General features: G+C 40.0%; 1 protein-coding gene across 1 annotated transcript in view; it reads right to left on the bottom strand.

The window, feature by feature from the left end:
* Nucleotides 1–23,466, bottom strand: part of LOC122791483 (protein phosphatase 1 regulatory subunit 12A-like) — a 1,771,856-nt gene that overhangs the window by 386,785 nt on the left and 1,361,605 nt on the right. The window contains exon 19 of the mRNA XM_044059226.1: nt 18,411–18,497. Coding sequence (XP_043915161.1) covers nt 18,411–18,497 — 87 coding nt within the window. The remainder of the gene's footprint in view (nt 1–18,410; nt 18,498–23,466) is intronic.

Raw genomic sequence — 23,466 nt, forward strand, 5'->3', positions numbered from 1 at the left:
TTCCTGCTATTTTGGGGCTGGGCCTCCTGCAACGTGTTGACACTATCACCATGGAGTCTTTGAAGACCTCATACCCGGACTTATGTTCTGGGTTGGGGGTAGTGCAGCGGAAGTACCACATAAAGCTTCAGCCAAAGGCGGTGCCATACTCTCTGAAGACCCCCAGGAGGATACCATTGCCATTGATGGGGAAAGTGAAAGAGGAGTTAATGAGGATGGAGGCGCTGGGTGTCGTTACCAGAATGGAAGAACCTACTGATTGGTGTGCAGGCATGGTGGTAGTCCCAAAGAAAGACAGTAACAGGTTGAGACTATGTGTAGACTACACTAAGCTAAATGAATATTATGCAGGAAAGGTTAGGCTGCCCTCGGTTGAGCAGAGTCTTGGGATGCTTGCTGGGGCGAAGGTGTTTAGCAAACTGGATGCCAATATGGGATTTTGGCAAATTCCTTTGTCAGAGGAGTCGGCCGCGTTTACCACATTCATAACCCCTTTTGGGCGTTTCCGTTTCAATCGCCTTCCCTTTGGCATTAATTCTGCACCCGAACACTTTCAACGCATGATGGCAGAGGTCATTGAATGCTTAGAGGGTGTGATTTGTCACATGGACGATGTGTTGGTCTGGGGGCGTTGCCAGGAGGAGCACGATGCCCGGCTTCACGCGGTATTAAAGAGACTGGAAGAAGCAGGTATTACGTTGAATGTAGGGAAATGTGACCTGTCAAGGGGCACAGTGACTTTCTTGGGCCATGTCATTACGAATGCTGGTATAAGCCCGGACCCTAGGAGGACCGCGTCCATCACGGAGATGGCGGCACCTGCTACAGTAGGAGAACTTAGGAGTTTCCTGGGCATGGTGAATCAGGTGGGGAAGTTCATCCCTCATTTGGCTGAGAGGGACAGAGCTTTGAGAGACTTATTATCAAAAAGGAACAGCTGGTACTGGGGTGGGGACCAGGAAAAGGCATTCAAGGACTTAAAAGAGGCAATCACCTCACCTCCAGTTTTGGCTGTGTATGACCCGGAGAGGGATACGAAGGTTTCATGGATGCTTCTTCCTTTGGGTTAGGGAGTGTGTTGCAGCAACAATGGGAGGACGGCTGGAGACCCGTGGCATATCAAGGTCACTCTCACCCACAGAGCAACGACACGCACAGGTTGAGAAAGAGGCTCTAGCGTCTACCTGGGCATGTGAACGCCGAGATTACCTATTAGGCAAATCGTTCTGTCTAGAGACTGATCACAAACCCCTGGTTTCATTGCTGGGAGGTCAGGCGCTGGATCTTCTACCGCCCAGAATCCAATGCTTTAGGATGAGATTGATGCAGTTCTCATACACGGTGCAGTACGCACCAGGGAAATCACTGTGGGTGGCAGATGCCCTGTCACGTTCTCCCCTTAAAACCAAGCTAACCCCGGAGGAAACGGAGTTAATGGAGGACACGGATATTTACGTGAACAGTATTGTGGAAAACATGCAGGTGAAGCCATCCTTCCTCCAAACTCTACGGGAGCAGCTGAAAGCGGACAGTGTGTGTGCGCGGGTCATGGACTTGTGCAGCCAGGGGTGGCCGCTGTATGCGAACCAGGAACCCCTACTGAAGAGCTACTGGCCAGATCGGTCCACACTAACAGTGAAAGATGGGTTGCTTTTAAAAGATTCGCGCCTTGTTATCCCCTCTGCCATGCGTAATGAGGTGTTGTTGAAACTACATGAGGGACATCAAGGCATCGTGAAGTGCAAAGCCAGAGCCTGTCAGACCGTCTGGTGGCCGGGACTTAGCCAGCAGATAAATGACATGGTTTTAAGATGCAGGACGTGCATCTCAGAGAGAAGGAATCCCCCTGAGCCCCTCATCCCAAGAGAATGTCCTGACCGACCATGGCAAAGAGTGGGCGCGGATTTGTTTGAATTAAAAGGCCATACTTACCTTCTTGCTGTGGACTACTTATCCAGGTTTCTTGAGATCGCATTGTTGAAACATAGCAAATCCAACGAGGTCATCACCCACCTAAAATCTTTCTTCGCTCGCCATGGTATCCCAGAGGTACTTGTGTCTGATAATGGACCTCAGTTTTCAGGGCAGTCTTTTGCGGCCTTTGCAACCGCTTATGGCTTCGAGCATGTCACTAGCAGCCCCAGGTTCCCGCAGAGTAACGGGGAGGCAGAACGTGCGGTGCAGACGGTGAAGAACCTGCTAAAAAAAAGTGCTGATCCGTACATGGCTCTCTTGGCGTACAGGACAACGCCACTGCAGAATGGCTATAGCCCTGCGGAACTTCTTATGGGACGACGGTTGCGGACCTCTCTTCCGATTCATCCTTCGCAGTTGGACCCTGTGCAGCCGGACTGGAGAAGGCTCAGGGGGAAAGAGGGGGAGAAGAGGGTGTATAATGGCGAAAACTACAACAGACGCCATCGGGCAAGGCCGCTGGAGGATGTGTTGCCCGGTGATCAGGTGTGGGTGACAGATATGAAGACCCCAGGTACTGTAGAGCAAAAACATTACTCGCCGAGGTCATTCAAGGTGGATGTGCCCCAAGGGACTGTGCGGCGAAACCGTGTGCATTTGATTCCCTTATCTGAGCCTGACTGTGAATCAAACCCTGGGTGTCCGGAAAGTGTGCTAAGTAAGACCAATGAGGCCTTGCCATTTTGCAATGGCCTTCCCCCGGAAGCCCGGGCACACAGTGATGTTGTGAGGACCAGATCAGGAAGAGTTATTAACAAGCCGGACCGTTTGGATCTGTGAAGATCAGTGTATAAATAACAATGTCATTTGGGGGTTTATAGTAATCTGAATGTGGCTAAGTGAGCATTTGGTGTCAATGTACCAAGTTCGTAGTGAAGTGGAAGAAATTGAATAGATCTGGGTTTTGTGTTAAGTGAAAAGGGGCCTTATGGAAAAGGAGATGTGGTGTATTCAATGGACTGTGTTGTCTTGCCTTAGCTAGTGCTCTTTGGGGGAAAGGGCGTGAGACAGGAAGTTGTTGTGTACTGTATGTATGCTGGCCGGTCATTAAAGTTTGGAGTTGGTACCAACTGCACACCGTTGTCCCGCGTCTTCTTTCTAAGGTAAAAGAATACGACAATCACCACATCTGTTACTGATGTTTATACACAAAAATACTGCTTAAAACGTTTACATTTTTGGAATGTTTAAGTAGGCATTCCTTGGATTAGCAGACCTAACTGTATAATCTTTCTCATACAGTCCGATTTAACCTGCATCATACATAAAAAGTAGTGCCTCAGAAAAGTGGCAATGTAAATCTCCCCCTCGTCATACAATTAAAATAACCAGGGAAGTAAAATTTCATTCCATTAATCTCACAAACCACTCATTTTTTATGAATTTACATGAAGGACGGAAACTACACAGATGGGTGTCATTGTTTTCTTAGAATGGTGAAGCCTCTTACCTTTAAATTATAAAGTATTATGTAGTTCCTTGAAACTGGAGCACCTTTTGTTAACAGAATTTGGCTTGCTGTCAAACTTATTCACTGAAGAATCACTACTACAAAAAAATCATCATTTTGATAACAGTATCTTTGTTGCCAGAAGTGTCCACAGTATATGATAAAAAACATAACTCTTCTTTTTCTTCCTAGAAAAAACATTAGCTGTATTACTTGCTGTATATTAGTGAGACTATGTTCCATTTCTAGAACCAACAGCTTGTATAAATTATTCCTGCTTTCACAAACCTTCATTAACTGCCATATCCAACATTTCCATTCCATAATGCCTATTAAAAACTTGTATTTTAAAATCTCTTCTACTTCATAAAAATGCTCATCTAAGGCTGAAAGCATACTTACATGTACCAATTGGATTTTAACTATTTTCTTCAAGTGTTTTGTTCCATACTATTAAAATGTAGTAACTGCTGCTACCAGGGCCTTTCTTAAAATTCTGGTTAATAATCTCACTCCATCTTTGAAACGTGCTACATATAAAAATGCATCTCTATAAAACTCTGTAAGAAAGAAAACTACAAATAATCACAAATGTAACTGAGATATACCTTCAAAGAATTCAATGCAACTTCATTTTTCATAGCAAAAAAATGTCATCTATAAAATGAGTGTAACATTTGATGTTATGTCAATAAGAGGTGGAAAGTATAAAAAGTCTTTCCCACTCTGTGGCAAAAAAAAGTTGGCATAATTTGGTGCAAATGCTGCCCCTACTGTCCCACCAATCAGCTGCTTAAAAATCATTTTTAATCAAATAATTACTTTCTTTATACTCTGTTCATGGTGCAAAACCATGGAACTTTTCTCCCATCCCAACTCACCAATGAAATAAACTGCCCACGATTCTAAAACATAAATGCGTATTCACTTCCACATGGCACTGCCATTGATCTAATACCTGATCATTACTCCCTTTTAATCCCCTAGCTTCCCCTACCATCCCCTAGCTTCTCCTACCATCTCCTTGCATTCTGTAAATACATACCCATTCACTCTCAACCTTTCTCATACCCACTTATAACCAAAAGAAACTCCTCAAACCATTACTGCTGTTTTCTTTCTCCCTAAAATACAGCTTTCCCCTCTTCTTCACTCTCATTTCAACACTAACTTCGCTATGCTCATCACTTCTATAGAACTATACCCTCTCATCTTACTATGCCTCCAACTAATTCACTCTATCCTTTACTCCAGCTTGCCTTTCCTGCCATATTATTCCTCACAAGCCTCTCTCGCTCATCACTTCTATAGAACTATACCCTCTCATCTTACTATGCCTCCAACTAATTCACTCTATCCTTTACTCCAGCTTGCCTTTCCTGACATATTATTCCTCACAAGCCTCCCTCGCTCATCACTTCTATAGAACTATACCCTCTCATCTTACTATGCCTCCAACTAATTAATTCTATACTACTCACTCCAGCATGCCTTTCCTGCCATATTATTCCTCACAAGCCTCTCTCGCTCATCACTTCTATAGAACTACACCCTCTCATCTTACTATGCCTCCAACTAATCCACTCTATCCTTTACTCCAGCATGCCTTTCCTGACATATTATTCCTCACAAGACTCGCTCACTCTCTCTTCCTCAAGCACTCTCTAACTTCTTCCAGCATCACTCCACTTTATATATTTTTTATAATCTCCTAGGAGTCTTTCTCAGAAATCTACAGCTGTTTGAATCTATGTTGTTTGCAAATTCTGCATCTGTAACTGTAATTTTAAATGAAATCTTTCATTTGCGGTTTGCAAATCCTAAAAACTATATATTTAAAATGTTTTGCTTCATTTACAACAAACAATTGAAAATACTGACTTTATACCCAATTATACTATTTTCTCTCATCTGGGGCGTTTCTCCCCAGGACTCTGCTGAAAAGAGGTTTTTGCCCAGTCAGGCTTTCCCGGTTAACAAAGAGAATAAATAAATAATTACATAAATATTGAAAATAATGTCCAACCCTTCTGTCAATAATCTGTTTGGATCAAACAAATTTGAACTGTGTGACAAGAAAGATATGACAAAAGTTAACCCAATTTGATTGGGTATAGCTGTATACAATTGTGTAATATAAATACTTACTAAAACGTTTGAGCTTATTCTCATAATCAAGTGTCCTTTACATAGGATGGAATAGTAGGTATTTTTTTTAACAAATGCTGTACAAAGATATAGGAGATGGTCACTCTCCTGGCTCCATCAGAGGATACAGTGAGCCACAAAGATGGATCTAATACAGTCTTAACTTAAGTAGCTTTGGCATCCTAAAGATAACTCCAATTCTAGAATGCTCAACCTTAAAAAAAGCTTTTCAGCTGTTACATTATTAGCCCATCTAAACACCAGCAGTGAAATGTCACATTACTATATTTGTTACTCTTACTTACCTCAAAAGAAGAAACCTGCATTCATTATCAAACAAATTTAAAATTTTACCACTGTATTTATCTACATCCATTCTGAAAACAGACACACCTTTGTCTGCCTTCATATATCTCAGTTATGTACCCTATTCAAACATTCCTTTTCAATAAAAGATAAATTCAAGTATTTTACCTTAGGTGGTTGTTTTATAACTTTTTTAAACTCTTTCTCACATACCTTTTCAAATATGTGGCAGTATACGTACTTAGCTTTCTTACAACTTTAGAAATTGAATGAATGACTTCATTAAATAAACATCACATTCAATTTTCTAGTGCTTTCTTTTATGGCAGTCATGGCTTCAACTATATTCATTTAGTTGAAGCCGTAACTGCAATCATGTTCATATGCCATCAGGACACAAAATATCCTTTTAATAAAATTAGTAATTCCTCATTAGTAAAAACATAGTTGATAAATTATATACTAAAATGCATGCTAGCTGTACTGGTTCCAATAATACCGCTTTCTGTAAATAAACCTGATGTAGAGCAGAGCGGAGTTTGAAATCCTTACCTTCAAGCCTAAACACAGTGTAACCTGACAGCACATTACATACCATTCTTAGGGTTTTATATACAACCTAGCAATTGATACTTAAGTGTGTTAAGAACACTCACTCAAACACACTAAACATAGGGAAGGCAATTCAGGGACATCACAGACTGTGTATCAGACATTGGTACACTCACTGTAAAAACTGTGCATCCATGTAAAAACATGTGGCCTTGGAGCTGAGAGGCTAGAACTGTGGTTTATTAAGCCAGGGGTCATGATATCATCTCACAGGAAGCTGCAAGCACATCACCAGACATACTCTGACTTGCACACATGTTCCTTCTTAAAGTATCTACATGAAATACGGTATATAGAATTTACCATTTTCCTCTCTAAATTCTAATTTTAATGATTTGTCTATTACACTTCTCCATAGAAAGACCACATTTTAAAAGAGTGAGATACATGTATGTTTCTTGTAAATTCTGACAAGCAGTAGCAGACTAAATTTGCCTTGAGCCCTGAACAGTTTTCAACCATGGGCCCCTCAAAACATTTTTTTTTAATTGCACAAGTGCACATATTCTTTTGGAATCACCATCCTGACTGTTTTAAATGTATACTTATAACCAGTAAAAAGCATTATCCATTTCAGAACATTTCAGCCATAAGAGACCATTCACAAACTGTTATGTCCATATTCATCAGGTACAGCCACTTGACTGTGTAAACTTCAAATGTCTGAGTGTGATAAAACATATGGCCAAAATAAAGTATTCCATTTAACTTTATATAAATTACATTAGTCATGCAAAGCCAGCCCAGAATAAAGCACAAACAGCAGCACAAGACATTTTTCATTCAAAAACAGGTTCCATGAACAAGCTTGCAATTACAGGGACTTTGTTGCCTGTGTACAACAAAGTATTCCTACAAAGCCATACAGTTTACTGCCCTTATCAAGTTATCTGCCAGTATAGTCATTATTTCTTCTGTAAACTCAGCATGCCACAATTTCCATGGATGTTCCTATTTTTGCCATATAGTTTTCTTCCATTGCCTTCTAAAATGTATCATTTTGTGAAAAAGTAGTAAAGTCAACTAATGCCACCCACTACATATACGATATTCCAAAATTTATTTTATTTTGCCTTTGTTTACCATGATATGGAGTGGGTTTAGCGTGAATCCCTTTTCAGAGGAGGCCTGGGGAGAAAAGCTCTATCCATTCATCCACAACCCATTTTCCCATTTTTACACAGAGCTTCAGGGTGTCACTTCAGCAAAGGCAATCATCTAGCGCAAAGGTTTACACTGCCGGGTGGCTAGCCCTGTCTCAGTAGTTCTTCCACACCACACACTCGCATGCACAATCACACCTATTGCCAATTTAGAATGCCCAATCCACCTGCTGCATTGTCGTTCGAATGTGGGAGGAAACCAGAGCACGCAGAGTAAACCCATGCAAACACAAGGAGACATGCATACACCACAGAGAAGACACCCCAGTCGAGAATCGACCTGGGGAATCTCTTGCTATGAGATGACAACACTAACTGCTGCACCACTGTGCTGCCACCTTCATATATCACACAATTATTAAAACATGAAAGTTTAAATACAAATTGAAGAATTAGTTACAATATACAATTATTAAAACAGATCAAGCTAAAAGGCCAGACATTATATACTGTACAAGAATTCACATCCAACATATGCATTACATACATATATGAGGTAGATATTTACAAAGAGGACAAACCTAAAAATAATGGGAGGTGACAAAGTATCAAAACCAGGGGGCAATATATAAAATATTGCTGTAATTTACTTAAAATGTTAATATAACAACAGATTTTCCATCAATATGCATTTGCTGAATGATAAGTAGTATGAAGCTATAATATCTGGTATCACTGACTGCCTGTAATCCTCAATGATTTACCAGAAAATCAAATATTTTATGAGGTACAGGGCTAAAACCTACGACAAAATCAGGGGTCTTCTGCATAATCAGGGAAAGCTGAGAAATACAGTAGGCAGGAATTAAGTGCTCATCTGGCGTAAGTTAAAATGGCTTTAAAAGCTTTTAGACACTTTGTTCTGCCTCACTTTTTGTTAAGTTAAAAGCTGTTTACATTCTTCTGCTGTTCTTTGCCAATTGGCATAGTTTGCTATTAGTCCCCATTGCAAGACCCAAACTTAACAGCACGCATGATCTTATTTGTATGACTACTTTTCTTTTTATTCCTAAATGTGTGATAAATCTAGCATTATTTTCTCTTTACAAATGAAAAATAATACTCTCAGATTCTATGTTAATATCATCACTATTTTAAGTTCCATACCTGATGTTGTATTGACTGTTAGACTTGCTGTATCTACTGCAACTTATGTTGTGCATATTGTTTGTCATGCTGTATTTACTGTTACTATTGTTGTATGTACTGTCACTTTTTGTGGAAATTTTCTCCTTGGGCCTCCAATGAAAGTGGGCTTTGCCCAATCGGACTTTCCAGGTAAACAAATGTAAAATAAAGAAAGAAATAGATTATGCACAAAATTAATAGCATACAATTAAGGTTTTAAGTACAAGATTTGTACGGTCTTTCCCAAAACAATGCTGGAAGATTAGTGTGTGTGTGTGTGTGTGTATGTGTGTGTGTGTGTGTATGTGCGAGACTGACTACTGATTCAACTATATCACTAAAATAGTAAGCAACTAAGAGTACCAATTATAGAATTAACCCATCTTAATCATTCTCTTCTACTTCACATGACTCTGTATGATGTACCATAGTCCCATTTATTCTGCAGCAGGATGAGTTGGGTATCCTGAGCCAGGCAGTATAGCTTTATGGTTCATTTATTCAAGCCTGGGAAGGCCAATCAAATCAATAGTTCCTTCACTGGTGTCAGTCAAGTGTTAGGGAGTGGGCCTGCTAACAGATCTTGTGGAATGGCCTACCACTGGAGCTCTCACTCCTTGGTGGCTTCTTAAAGCTCCATTAATGTTGCAAACATCAAGAAAGCTTGCAAGCCTCAATACAGACACACCCAAGCACACTCACAAACACACACTACTTTTTGAGCTGTTCAGTTTTGCACACCTGAATTACTTACATTTTGCTGACTAAGTTCGACCCACTAGGCCAGTGGCCTCTTTTCAGGGTAGACCCATGGTGGTATTCATACTGACTAGGGGAAATTTGCATCTGTGAACTTCCCCTATTTTGTTTGAAAGCTGCCATGGGATCTTTTACATCCACATGAGCTACCACCAACTCAGGCAGATGGGGCCTCAGTTTAACATCTTATTGGCAGCATGCATTCTGCAGGCTAAGACCCATGCTTGAAACACCTAGTCCTTTCATCTATGTTACCCAAGTGGCAAGCCAAAAGCAAAATCTCTCCTCTCAGGACTCGGGAGCCGGTAGGGATCACACACACTATCCTTCTCGCCTTGACCCCTCCAGCACCTGTGCCTCTCCATCTTAATCTTTTTCTGAACTTTACTCATCGTTATGGTAACTACTCAAAATTACTTCCGCTTACTGAAGTCTTTTACACAAACTACTGTTTTGTTCATTTCCACTAAAGCCATCAGGCACAGACTCACAGCAAATGATCTACTCCATGTCTCAGAATGTAAGTGACTGCTGAAACCCAGTGCTGATTACATTATGATGTTGTGTCTTTCGGTTTTCCCAGTTAGGGGTCGCCACAGCGGAACTCTGGTCCGCTAATGACTGGCAGTAGATTTTTATGTGCCGAGTTGCCGGCCCTGACGCACAACCTTCAACAAAGCTACGCCCATTCACGCATGTCTCCACACAGAAGACGCTCTAGCTGAGAATCGAACAGGACATCTTACTGTGAGGTGACAACGCTACCGCAGCACCACCACCACAGTCCTGCTGATTACATTATGATACAGTACGTAAAGCAGACCAGTTTCCAAATTTAAATATTGCATGCTGTAATAGAGTGACTAAAATCTTAATAGCATTCAGTTCATACCAAAATTGTAAAGAAATAAAAAATAAAACATTACAAACCCCGCTAATCAATACTCTGTTTCACTGCAATAACAAAAAAAAAAAAGTTCAGGTAGTAAAAAGCTCATGAAATACCAGATTTCTTGTTCTTGTAACAGAAATACAAATGTTAGAACATCACAAACAGAGATGGTGTAATGATTTATTTATCAATTTTCCATTCACAATGCAATCAGCACCACAGAAAATGCTTCAAAACCAGGACATTTAATGCCCTGCTTGTGGCTACTGCCAGAAAAAGGGCAAGGAGCTTTATACTGTGAATGATTCTAATACGTAAATCAGGACAAATGGCAACCAAAAGAAACGATGACATTAAAGTTTCAATAATGTAAATATTTTTGTAATATCATTATTATGTATTTAAGATATACCGAGCCTACATATCTAAGCATTACATTTAGAGCAGTTTTAAGCTACAAACATCATTTACTGACAAAACACAAATATGAAGCAATTCAAGTTATCCAAGTAATAACTGGCTAACCCTGCTGGAGTGACAGTGGGACAGAGTCAATAATACTGCTTCCAGCAGGAAGACTTTCCACTTACAAGTTGTAGCCTTAGCCCTTGCACATGCATGCTATTAGTGGAGTGAGGATGTAAAGTGAGCCTTGTGAGAACACTACTTACATTCATATGTGGTGTTCCTCCTGGGGCCTGCTTCCTCATTCTATAGGTGACACTACCGATTTTCTTAGTCTCCTCTGACAAACTTGCTAGGGGAATAACACAGGACATGCACCCCATCCCTACTCTCAAAAGAAAGTTAACCAGGCAAAGCTTCAACATTCTTTCTAACAGATGCCAGAGTCACTAGTCAAACTCGAATTGCCTGGGTCATAGTCAGGGTTCTACTCCTCTACACCAACACAGCCATCTTATTTTAATAGGTTCATAGGTTCATACTAGGCTATCTGCACTAGGGCATTTATAAGCCTAGCCAGAATGTGTTTGGCTTTCGCCACCCATTTTAAATTTATTTTGCTATGCCCTTTTTCGAGGTTAGTATACTGTGCCTCTGTCTAACAGTGACACAGAAGTGATACCGGGGTAAACCTATGATCTCCCATCCACTCATCAAGATTCCTCTTGAAGAGAGTCAATGAGGGACTCTGCCTAACCTGGACTGGGATTTTATTCCAGAGTGAAGGGAGCCTCTGGGTTATGAATCTGTCCCTCCAGCATGTCCTATTTATTTCAGTGCTGAGGTTCAAGTCTCGAGCGTGTAGCTCGATGGGATTTGGATTTTCTGAGGTGCAGCATGTCCATTAATTCCAGGTTGGACATGGCTTTATACGTCAGGCACAGATCACCTCTGAACAGGCGGTATGCCACTGAGTAGAGCTGGAGTTTCTTTAACCGGGCAGCATATGGCATCTGTTTGAGCCCTTTGATCCTCTTGGTGAGGTACTTTTGGGGTCTTTCCAGTTGCTGCAGGTGTCTGGTAAGGTACATCCCAAAAGGGGCATTGTACTCAATTATGGGCCTGATGAGGGATGAGTAAAGAGGCACGATGACCTCCTCTGATCTAGATGTGAATCCCTTCATGATTAGGTGGGCTATATAAAATGTTTTTCTAACCACTTTGGCCACGTGGTTGTCAAATGAGAGACTCTATCAACTTGGGTCCCCAGGTCCCTAATTACTTCTTCTGTACTTAATGGATTACCACCTATGTGGTAATTTGTGGGCACTTTGTTTTGCCAAAGGGATGACTATACACTTTTGGCATTTAGCTTGAGGCCATGGCTCTGGCACCAGTTGTCTGTTTCTATGAGGCCCTTTTGGAGGATGCTTGTGTCAGCTGGAGAGTTGATTATGGCGCCCAGTTTGCAGTCATCTGTGAACTTGGTCAGCCACAGTCCTTCCGTGTTGGCCTGTACCTCCGAGAAATATATACCGAACAAGAGAGGTCCCAGGACTGAGCCTTGTGGGACACCACTTGTAACTGGTTTGGAGTCTGACATGGCTCCAGCAATTCTAACCATGTGGGTTCTGTCCTTGAGCCAGTTTGCAATCCATCTAGTGACATAGGGGTTTATATTTAAGCTGGTGAGCTTATCTATAATGCCCGAGTGGGGTATTGTATCGAAGGCTTTTGTGAGGTCCAGGTAGGCTGTGTGGACCACCTTCCCCTCATCAATGGCCTTGGTGACTGTTTCAAAGAAATCAATCAGGTTTAAGAGGCAGGATCTGCTCTTAACAAAGCCGAACTGGGTAGGATCTCGTGTCTGTAGGTCCCCAATATCTTTATTTATGAGGTTCATGATGATCCTTTCCATAGCTTTGCAGACCAAGCTAGTCAGGCTTATGGGGCGATAGTTTCCAGGATCCGTTGAGGCACCACCTTTATGGAGAGGGACCACTGTTGCTGTACGCCACTCTTTGGGTGGGCACATATCCTGTTGTAAGGCTGAGATTGAACAGTAGTTTTATGTTTGGGTTTAGCTCTTCTTGGAGTTCATGTAGGGCAGCCCGGGACACCGCCTGGTCCCATTGATGCTGTGTTTTTGCTTTGGAGAGGCGGCTCTTACCTGAGCATCTGAGATGTCAGGGGCAGCACTCTGCTGGGATAGATATTTGCCCTTTTGGTGGGAGGGAGAAGTTTGCGCTGAACCTGTCAGCTAGGATGTTGGCAATGTCTGTGGGTTCAGTGTATTTTTGTCATTTTGGACCAATTCTGAGCATATCTGGGAATTACCACCCAGGTTCCTAACATAACTAAAGAAAGCCTTGTGATTATCCTTAGTGTCCTGTGCAATTTTTCTCTCAAAGCTGGCCTTAGACAATTTTATGAGTGCCCATAGTTTTTGCTAATACTGATCAGTGATGCCTTCCCTTTTGGGATTTTGCTCTATCATTTAGTAGCTTCCTCCTTCTATTGTATAGTTTGTTTATGGCTGGGGTCCACCAGACAGGACGCCTGCCTTTGGAGGATTGGGTCTTGGTTTTATTTGGGATCGATGATCCATGCATTCCTGAAGGTGTTCATAGAATGCATTTATAAAGGATTCTGCGGTCTGGGCGTATTTTCCATAGGCCCGGGGGCGTTGAAGGATTCCACCTCGGTTTTGAGGAGTGTGAAATTTGCTTTAGAGAAGTTTTTCACTGTGGTTTTCTGGGCAGGGGGTGGGGTCGGGATGTGAATATCCAGTGAGATTAGTTTATGGTCTGATCTTACCAGTGAGGGATACACTTCTGGTCTGGAGCATAGAGTCCCCATGTTGGTGATGATCAGGTCCAGTATGTTTTCCCTCTTGTGGGAGTGGTAACAAGTTGCTCCATAGCATTTGAGTTTATAAATTCTAGGAACCTTTGGGCTAGGGTGTTGGAGCTAGAGTAATGCTCCCAGTCTATGTTTGGGTAGTTGAAGTCGCCCAATATAATGGTGTTTGGAGAGACCTTCATATTTTCCAGTGTTCTCAGGAAGGCCGAGTGGGGTTCCTGGGTTTGGGAGGGTGGTCTGTAGCAGGCTATAAACTGGAAGACAGTTTTACCCACTGTTAGTTGCACATGGATAGTCTCTGATGCTTCGTGCTTTGCCACCAACCTGGAGGTGTGGGTATCTTTGATGAATATCGATAACTTCGATATCTCATTAACAGAGAACATTTTTTAAAATAGTGATTCCTATTTCAATCCTACTGTTTGCAAGGCTATACTGGAAATAAGCAGTCTCTTGAGCTATTTCAGGAGATTCTAACTACCAAATAAAAAAACACCTTTTTTGTTACACCCTCATAATGAAGAGACTGGTTTCAAAAAGTTCAAGAGAGGACACTGCATATATTAAGAATGGCATAGATACCTGTGCATTATTGCTTTTAAACCATTGCAATATCATGGGAATATGAGACTTTTCACCACTTCCAAAGAAAAATAAATAAATATGCAAGACATTAAAAAGTGCACAGTTGGTAAGTGGAACTTCTTCAAACTTTCTTACAGCACTTCCAAAGTTTGCTTTCCTTTTTACCTTAAACGCAAAGTACATTTCCTTTTGAGTTTTATTATAGCTTCCCTAACTGTCCTTGCTGTTTACATATGTTCTCATCTTAGATTTAAAAGCGATATGTGGATATAGTATGCACAATCAAATTCTATTAAAAATAAGTGTGTACAGACACAAAACTTGCAGGAGCATCAAAATGCCATAACCAAATTTATTCACAGCAAACACTTGGCTTCTTAAGTACCTAAGCACACATGTATTACTGATTGTTTCAAATGTTCATGGTTCCTTTTACATTCAATAGTTTATCATCGTATAATCTCGTGCAACAGAGCTCTCAGTCACACTACATTACATTTTACTTAAAAATGTTTACTATATTTTAGTTATATCATTCAGATCACTTTAGCTGACAGCTGTTTTGGATGAGAGAAAGAACCACTTTTAGTTCCTGTGTCATATCACACATTTATTTTATTTTGCAGTACAGTGTGAACCATGAGCTTAGACCACATTTATCAAACTCTAAGGATTTTGCTTCCTTCCATTAAACAACCATTTGTAAATGTCAGAACTGTGTCATTTAAAACATTAAGATATAAACAAGGGATCAGGTGCAGAGGTAGCGCTGTTGCCTCACAGCAAGAGGTTCTCCCGTTTGATTCTCAGCTGGAGTGCGGAGAGTGCCTTCTGTGTGAAGTCTGCATGTCCCCCCCACGGTTGGGTGGGCCTTCAAAAGACATGCGTAAATGGGCATGCCTTCGTTGAAGGTTGAACGTCAAGCTGGCACCTCGGCGTTCGTGAAAATCTACTGCCAATCATTAGCGGACCGGAGTTCCGCTGTGGCGACCCCTAACCGGGAAAAGCCGAAAGACAAACAACAACAATATTGTATTTTTCCAAGGACCATGACTAACAGCAACCTCAGCATGCCTCTCAACCTTTTCCTACAAGAAATCTTGAGAAAGCCTAAAATTATGGGGGAGAGAAAACTCAAAATATCGACAGATTTTAAATATTGCTCCTATAAACTTAGAAAGTCTATAGAATAACAGGATTTGTGTTAGCATGCATTTGCTGAAGGATATTACACCTGAAACTGAAATGTATGTTATTTACTGACTTTAATCCTTGGTGATTAGCCAAAAAAAAACACACACATATACGAGGAAAAAATATGGACATTCTGCGAAAATCTGGACAGTTGACGGGTAATAACCTCAGTTCTGTTTCCTCTTCTGTAACTATAGACTGCAAAATTAATTTAATTTCCTTTGTACATATTTTAGCAGCTAAACACAAGTTTTATCTGTGCATACCATTAAGAAAGTGTAAACATAAAGAAAAATAGTCTTTAATAATGAATTCTTTATTCAGTATCCAGTTTTATCACGCTTTGTTCCTAGCAAAATAAAGCTGTTCTACAACATCCTGTTTCACTTTTATACAGAAGACAGTACTGCCGAATCCCGTTATACATAAATAACAGCAGGACAGATGAAATGACATCTTTTTTTCTTAGCATCCTCATTGCATATGCAAAATTAAATCAGTACAGTATCAATAGAGTTACATGCACATAAAGTGGGTGGTCTAATAATTCAAGCAAAATACCCAACCACAAAGAAAAAATGATTTTCTCCTATCATCTGAATACTTACAGAAAAATATAAATAACTAAATACCTCAGGAAGCAGCTGATGGGGTAAATCCTTACTGCAATAACTGTAGTACATCAGTGAAAGAAGGTCAGCTGAGGGTCTATCTCACCCTCATGGAGCCTTTTGTTCCAGTGTTGGACAACTGGCATTTATGACCAGCCACAGACCCTGCCTATTTAGCCTGGCAATGAGAAATTTCCTTTAAAAACAAACATTCAGAAAATACAGGAAAAGCATCATGGTTAGGTTTGGGATGAGATATTTTAGCACAGTAAGACAGAAACTTCCTGTTATTGTGCTGTAATAAGCAGTGGAAGTAACACTCTGCAGGACACGAAGAGTGATTAGTTAGTGCTCTCTGCATCTCTGTAAAGTAGAGAAAAATGAGATCTATGGAAAATATATTTTATAACACTCAAGTTACTAAACAGCTGCATAGCAAATTTACATTAAGCTCACATTTGTGACTGTTCACAAGGCAACATTTCTTGACAGTCTAAGTATTTTATAAAAAAGGCAACATCATCATCTACAGTATTACTGTGATTAAGAGAATTTTATTCCTTTAAAAAGGCCTTAGATGTATCTATAACTATCTTACAAAACCAATCTCCTCCTCAAATACTAATTACTGTAACAACCTACAAAAATAAAACTAAGAATAAACAAAATCCAAGAAAGGATTTCCGTCCTTTTTTTCCCCTATTGATTGTACTATGGTCTGTCTTCCCAGACTATTATGAAAGCCAGCTCTTCCTTTTACAACATTCATAAACCTCATTACTCCTCCTTCCAAGTCTAGATGCTAAGATGCACTTTTCTGGTATTTCTGTATAATTCTAAGCAATAACCTGTTTTATTAGAGTCAGTATAATTTAGCTTAAGTTTAGTAACTGTAATGGTATAACAAGCTATCTGGAAAATGTCTGTTGCCCATTTGAACACATGCCAAGTCACAAAATCTCTGCCTTTCATCAACACAGTTTTTTAATCCGTAATGCCTTCTATAACCAAGTGATCTCCTACATAAATAACATACATAATATTCAAACTGCTGCGCTTCTCTGCTGTGTGTTCTAACTGTACTTAACTATGTATTTTTGAAATTCATGAATACACACAATGACAACTGAAGCATAAAATGGTTACATTACTGGCATAAAGTTTCCAAATTTCCAGTACTAATTGTGGCTATTAAGTCTATAAAATCATTTTAAATACTGTGACACAGAAGTATTGTAATACAGTTTTCACATTTTTATGCCATGGCTGATTTCTCTTCCACATCTGCAGGCCTCAAGCAGTTTATTCTACTGTATGGATTTATGGTTGTGGGTAGCACACTAGGATATGTCAGTAAAACCAAAGATATCAAAAAGCCTACTTTGTTTGCCTACAATGGCAATATATGCATTCTTTCAAACAAGTAATTTTGCAATCCATCCCTCCTCCCCGCACCATTATCTCTCACCACACACAAACAATACAGCTGGGTTGGAGCCCCTGAAGGAATTTTATCTCCTTTCTAGACTTCTCCTGATATAAAATATGAGTGGCTAGAAGGGTCTGCTGCATGCTTTGCCTTACAGCATAAGGGGGAGCAGAAAAAATATTCATACTGACATATGTAGGAATACTAAGCTAGAGAACTCTGATTTTCACACGACTGTTTTGATATGACAGCATACTTCCTTTGTGAGTCAGACTGGTTAAAATGAATTCTTTAAGCATGTCATTACCTCCACAGTTTGAAATCACAACAGTAAATTAAGTTATTACCAAGGAAGCATGCAAATAAAAACTCAGACTTTCTGGATCACTTCTGACTGCTGTGAAGTAAAATGCAAATCATGCCCAAAAATGCAAGCACAAAGTGTTCCATCTATTCAGACTGCCAATGTGGCATATACATAAATAAGCGCCCCAATGCCTTAAATCGTGACTTGAAACTATCTGACTTTGTAAGACCTGCCACTCTACTCTTCTTCCAAGTTTAGGACATTAAACTTAGTTCAGTCACTCAAGCTGGTAGAGAGGTAAAATGGGTGATCTAGCCTGTGTAGTTGTAGGAAACCTGTAAGAAGGAGGTAAGAAGGTAGGTTGCTATAACGAATAAAGCTCGAAATGGAAAGGTTGGAGATGCTGATCTGAATCCCTGCAGCATTTGGCTGTGTACTGAATGATACTGAGTAAGACATCTCTGTAATGCGTTGTTAAGTCACCCAAAAAAAGAAAATAAAGAACTACCTAGGATTTCTGAGAGACTCAGGTGGCATCAGAAAAACAAAATTGTTATGCTGAGGTATTTAGTATTTTCCACTTACCATTTGCCTTTGTGTTTCGCTGCTACTTCTTACTGTTGATTCATCCTCCTCTTCCTCCTGAGAGTCTTCTTCCTCATAGTCATCACTCTACAAGGAACAGAACACAGGAGTACTCAAAACTGAAATGTCTTCAGAACAGACTTCTAAAGTGAATCCACACAACAGAATTTCAAAGGTGGAGGACTCCCCTACAGTTACTTAGTTACCTAGTGTTTGACCAATGTTTTACTCTCTAAGAGACCTAGGAAGGCAGAAAGTTAAAAATGTGCCTTCACAATACTGCAGCATAAACAGATTTGAAAAAAGTGACTAAAGTAATCCAAACAATGACGGACAGAAACAGTGAAAGTACACACATGCATCTCCTAGTCCAAAAGAAGCAACTCTTGCAGTCCATTAAGTATGCAACATAAGCAGAAAGGCTAAAAGTACACTAATAAAACCTTTGACATTTTTTCCAAAAGAACTAAAAAAAAAAAAAAACGCTCTGTGGTTGAAATCAGCTACCCATAATGATAAAAGAGAAATGGTACAAAATAAAATTTGGGAACACTCACTATTGCTAGAGGCATCAGAAATGGAAAGCAAGAGCTTCTCCTGGGGCTGGTATTATCTAGTCTGACTTGCATCAGAAGGTATAATAGCCCTGGGAGAGGAGAGACTGCATTAATCAAACATCTTTTACCGAAGGAAAAGGCATTCATGATCAACTACCCTCAGTTCTGATGAAAACACAAGAACCAGCCAACCTCTTAATTTTTCCTATCAACAAGGAGGCATAACTCAAGGGCCCCCAGAGACCAAACACCCCCTCCCCCTTATCTGGGTGAATCCAAATGTCCATGGGCCAGTTTAGAAATCAATGCTTGTAATTTACAGTGCAGGTTTCTTCTTTTGGAATGTAGACAGCCAAAAGTGATGCATGTCACATTAGTTTCACTTCCTCCCAGTACAGCACACAGGGTTATGCTTAGCAAACTGTTGAATGAATGGTACAGATCAACTTTTAGAGTTTGAATAGCAAAAAGTAGGGTCCAGCTTCAGTCATGTGGAATGCATCACCAGCCTTTAAAGACACAGAGGCTTGAACTCATCCAAGTACATTCCATGACTCAACCTGTTGTCAGAATGTGCCCTGGATTTGGGTAAAGGAAGGAAAACTCCAGTAATGAGTTATAGGCTGAAAAGTCGAACAAAAGAGAGAGAGCTGACATGAGTTCAAATCTGCAATGACTACAATTAATGGAAATGGACAACTGCAGAATTTTCATGGATAAATGGGTGGATTTGAATGTGCAAAGATTTACACGGTCATCAGGACAGCAGATGACAAAGCATGGAATCTTTATATCTGGACTGCTATAGATGCCAGTTCACAAAGAAGACTGCACCTTAATCTCTGTTCTGAAACACAAAAGCCTTGCAGTTCTTGGGATTAAACCACCACCAACAGACAGGAGTGTCTGTGCTTCAGGAACAATTTCTCCATTTAATGGGAAACTCCAAAGATACGAACACACACAGTTTTCACAAGAGGTCTCAGGAAAGAGATTTCAGTGAATAGTCTGACAAAACTGCTAGAAAGTTCATGCACTGTAGGGTTTTGATGAGAAGGACTTTGTAAATGCTACATGGCTGAACACAAGTCAACCTGGACTAGTCTAGTACAAGGTTTCAGTTGCAGCAGATCGTGATGGACAATTCTGCATTCACTGAAGAATCTGGTGTGCCAGTAGGCATTTATTAAGCATACCAAACAATGCTGAAGCAACAGGAGGAGGATGATTCATACTTTCACTGTCTTGTACTTGATGAGGCTAATATGAAGGCTGAAGATCTAGAATTGATCCAATGTACCAGTTATTGGAAAACTAAGAAAAGAATAAAATCCCAGACTCTCCTTCAGTAGAATTACTTGCTTGGCTTTTCTCAACTGCAGTACCACCCGAGCTTGTGGTAATGAGTCTGGCTACGTAGCTTGGTGCAAGAGTGGATGAGGCTGAGGTCCCACTAACTGTATAGTGTTATAACACACAACAAATCCTGTGTGGTGTGTTCTCATGATATAAAGTTTATCTCATTGTTTTACATATTTTTCTAAAGTCTGCAGTATTTCCACATTATTTCATCACAGTTTCCATAAGACAGAAAACATTTTTCAAACTCAGTGCCTTAGACTGCTGACCTATAAAATACACAGGACTACCATGGGGTATGGTGAACGGAAGTGGTAAGACTGCGTAATTTCATGGGTGGATCAGGGGTGTATAAATCTCTAGTATTAGGCAGTACTACGTTGCTAATAGAGAGGCTGCATCTTGTGAAATCCATGAGGCTGTGGAGCAACCTTATCAGACTTGACCAGTCAAAAGTCATCAAAACAGCAAATAGTCTCTGCAAAAGTACTTTAATTCTGGGTAAGGCATACTAAAACCACTGTCAAAGCCTTTCATATATCAAGGATATGTTGATCAAGAAAAATGTGCATGCAGAGTCTTTCAGCAAACCTGCAGCTACAATGGTGAGTAGCAAAAAGTTTACACCCTGAAAAAAAGCCTTACTTTAAAAGTTGTGAGAAGAAATGTTCTATACATTTTTCTGTTAAGAGAAAAAGGCAGACATGAAATCATTTTGATCTAAGGTACAAGTGAATTCTGGAATTATGTTACAGGAGAAAAGTAAATAGGAGACAGAACATTAGCTTGTACTACGGTAAAAAAATATTTTTTTGGAAGTGAAGCCCAGACAACAGGGGGCCTTTTAGAACTGTGCAGAAGTGAAAGACGCCTTGATTTTTAAAACTTTTCAGAGAAAGTACGAAAATCAAGATGTACCCTAAAAATAGAATAAGCCAGTTCACAGACATAAGCACTGGGAGGTTTCTGAACCATACATGGCATTACCTGAGATGGACTGAAAAGGGTAGGATGCCCCAACACTCAAATATGAAAAAACAGGTAATGCTCCTCAGACCTTGTCAGGTAAAGTGCTGGAGGTGATGTCACAAAACATTTAAATCAACCCACTGACCGCAACATTTACTCATCTACAAGATCTGAGATCTCAGTACTCTTAGTTACTCTGATAAACTAACTCTTATCCCTCTGCTCAGTCTCATACAGCCTCATTAGGAGTTACTCCAATTTGCCTTCCATGCTATAAAAGACCAATCACTTCTTGAACTCCTTAATCTAACAGAAGCAGTGGTACTGCAAACAGCTGCAAGAGACCTAAACTTATACCATCATATCAACAGCAGATAGCATGACAACCCTAATCTAATGCATCTCCCATTTCTGAAATACACTGCCCTTATGTATCAAGTAGAATAGTTTCCCTAGAAGAACAACACACACACACATGTATTCTCTCTCTCTCTCTATGTATGTATGTATGTATGTATATATATATATATATACATATATATATCTATATATATCTATATATATCTATATATATCTGTATATATCTATATATATATATATATATATATATATATAAAAACACACACACACATATATATATATATAAAATACATACACACACACATATACATAAATATGTGTGTGTGTGTGTGTGTGTGTGTGTATATATATATATATATATATATATATATATATATACACACACACATATATATATATATATATATATATATACAGGCCCCTTTCCCACATGAACAAACGTCAAAAGATCGAACTGGCTTGTCCTCCAAAAGCCAGTATTTCTTGGGATCGAGTGTTTGTCCTTCCTCCAATGTGTAGGGATCTCTGAGAGTTGGTGTATAAATAATATGCAGGGTGTGTGTGAGCTAAATTACTTTAATTTGTTAACCAGGTTAGTGAACTGGTCACTGGGGACCTTTGTCAGCCACAACAGTAAGGGTAAATACAGTTTATGAGGATGGTCTATTAGATTATCCAATTAATCTGCATGGATTTGGGAGGAAACCTTAGTACTTGGAGTAGGGTCCCTACTATTTCATTAAAACTTCACATCATTGAATGGCATTTCGGATGGCATTTTGTTGAACATGCCGTTCGTCAAACCGTTCTGATTGAGATCGTATTACAATGGGGATCAGGAAATTTACTTTTCCCCCACTGTAGTCCAATCTGAGAGTTGGTATATGTAATTAGTGGAGGGTCCAGCCCCCAACATGAGGGAGGAGGTTTGATGAAATGCCGTTCGATTACGTGTATGTTCGATGAAATAATATAGACTCATTGGAGTAAACCCAATCAGAGAAGGAGAGCACAAGAAAGTCACACAGATAATGAATGGATGTCAGAATTGAACTCTGGACAGTGGAACTGTGAGGCAAAGATCATAGCCATTCAGTCATTATGCCCTTTTCCCCCAACAAACATTACTTATATGATGTTTATTTTTTTATTCTTTTTGAACTGTGTAGTAAGTGTTATTACAGCATGTTGTGCAGTTAGCAAAGTGCCTTCTTCCCTTGATCACAGCACAGTACAATCACAAAATAACCAAGGAATAAAAAAAGAACACAAATCAAACTTGGCATCACAAAAGGAAAGAAGAATTCATATTACACAGATTACAAGGTATACTAAACCAGTGAATGTTATGCTTTAACTCTTTCTTAAAGCTAAACAAATCTCCTTATGAATATAAAGATAGTGCCAGTACAGCTACTTTAAAAGCACAACTTCCTAAATGGAACCTAGGCCCAAGAACCACATGGAAATTCCTGGGCACAAGACAAAAAAAAGGTTGTTAAGGCACCAAGAACTCTCTCCTATGCTTAAAGCACTGGCTGTTAAGGATTCTGCAGATGGAAAAGCCAGACAATAATGACCATTCATTACCTAACTACCCACCAGTTAAGTTCATTGTTTACCAAGACTACAGAATCAGTGCAACAAGCAGTAGCCTGATGCATGGCTGGTGGCTTTGCATCATGTGCAAGTAAGTGATAGTGCCTAAAGGGAAGTACATACAAAGAACCTCAAAAGTTCAGAAATGATGAAGTTGTACATTCCAGTGCACAGTAACCATCTAGGAAAAATCACAGGATAGAGAAAGGAAA

This window comes from Protopterus annectens, chromosome 17.part0 (genome assembly GCF_019279795.1).
Source record: "Protopterus annectens isolate FY-2018-M chromosome 17.part0, PAN1.0, whole genome shotgun sequence".
NCBI classification, from domain to species: Eukaryota; Metazoa; Chordata; order Ceratodontiformes; family Protopteridae; genus Protopterus; species Protopterus annectens.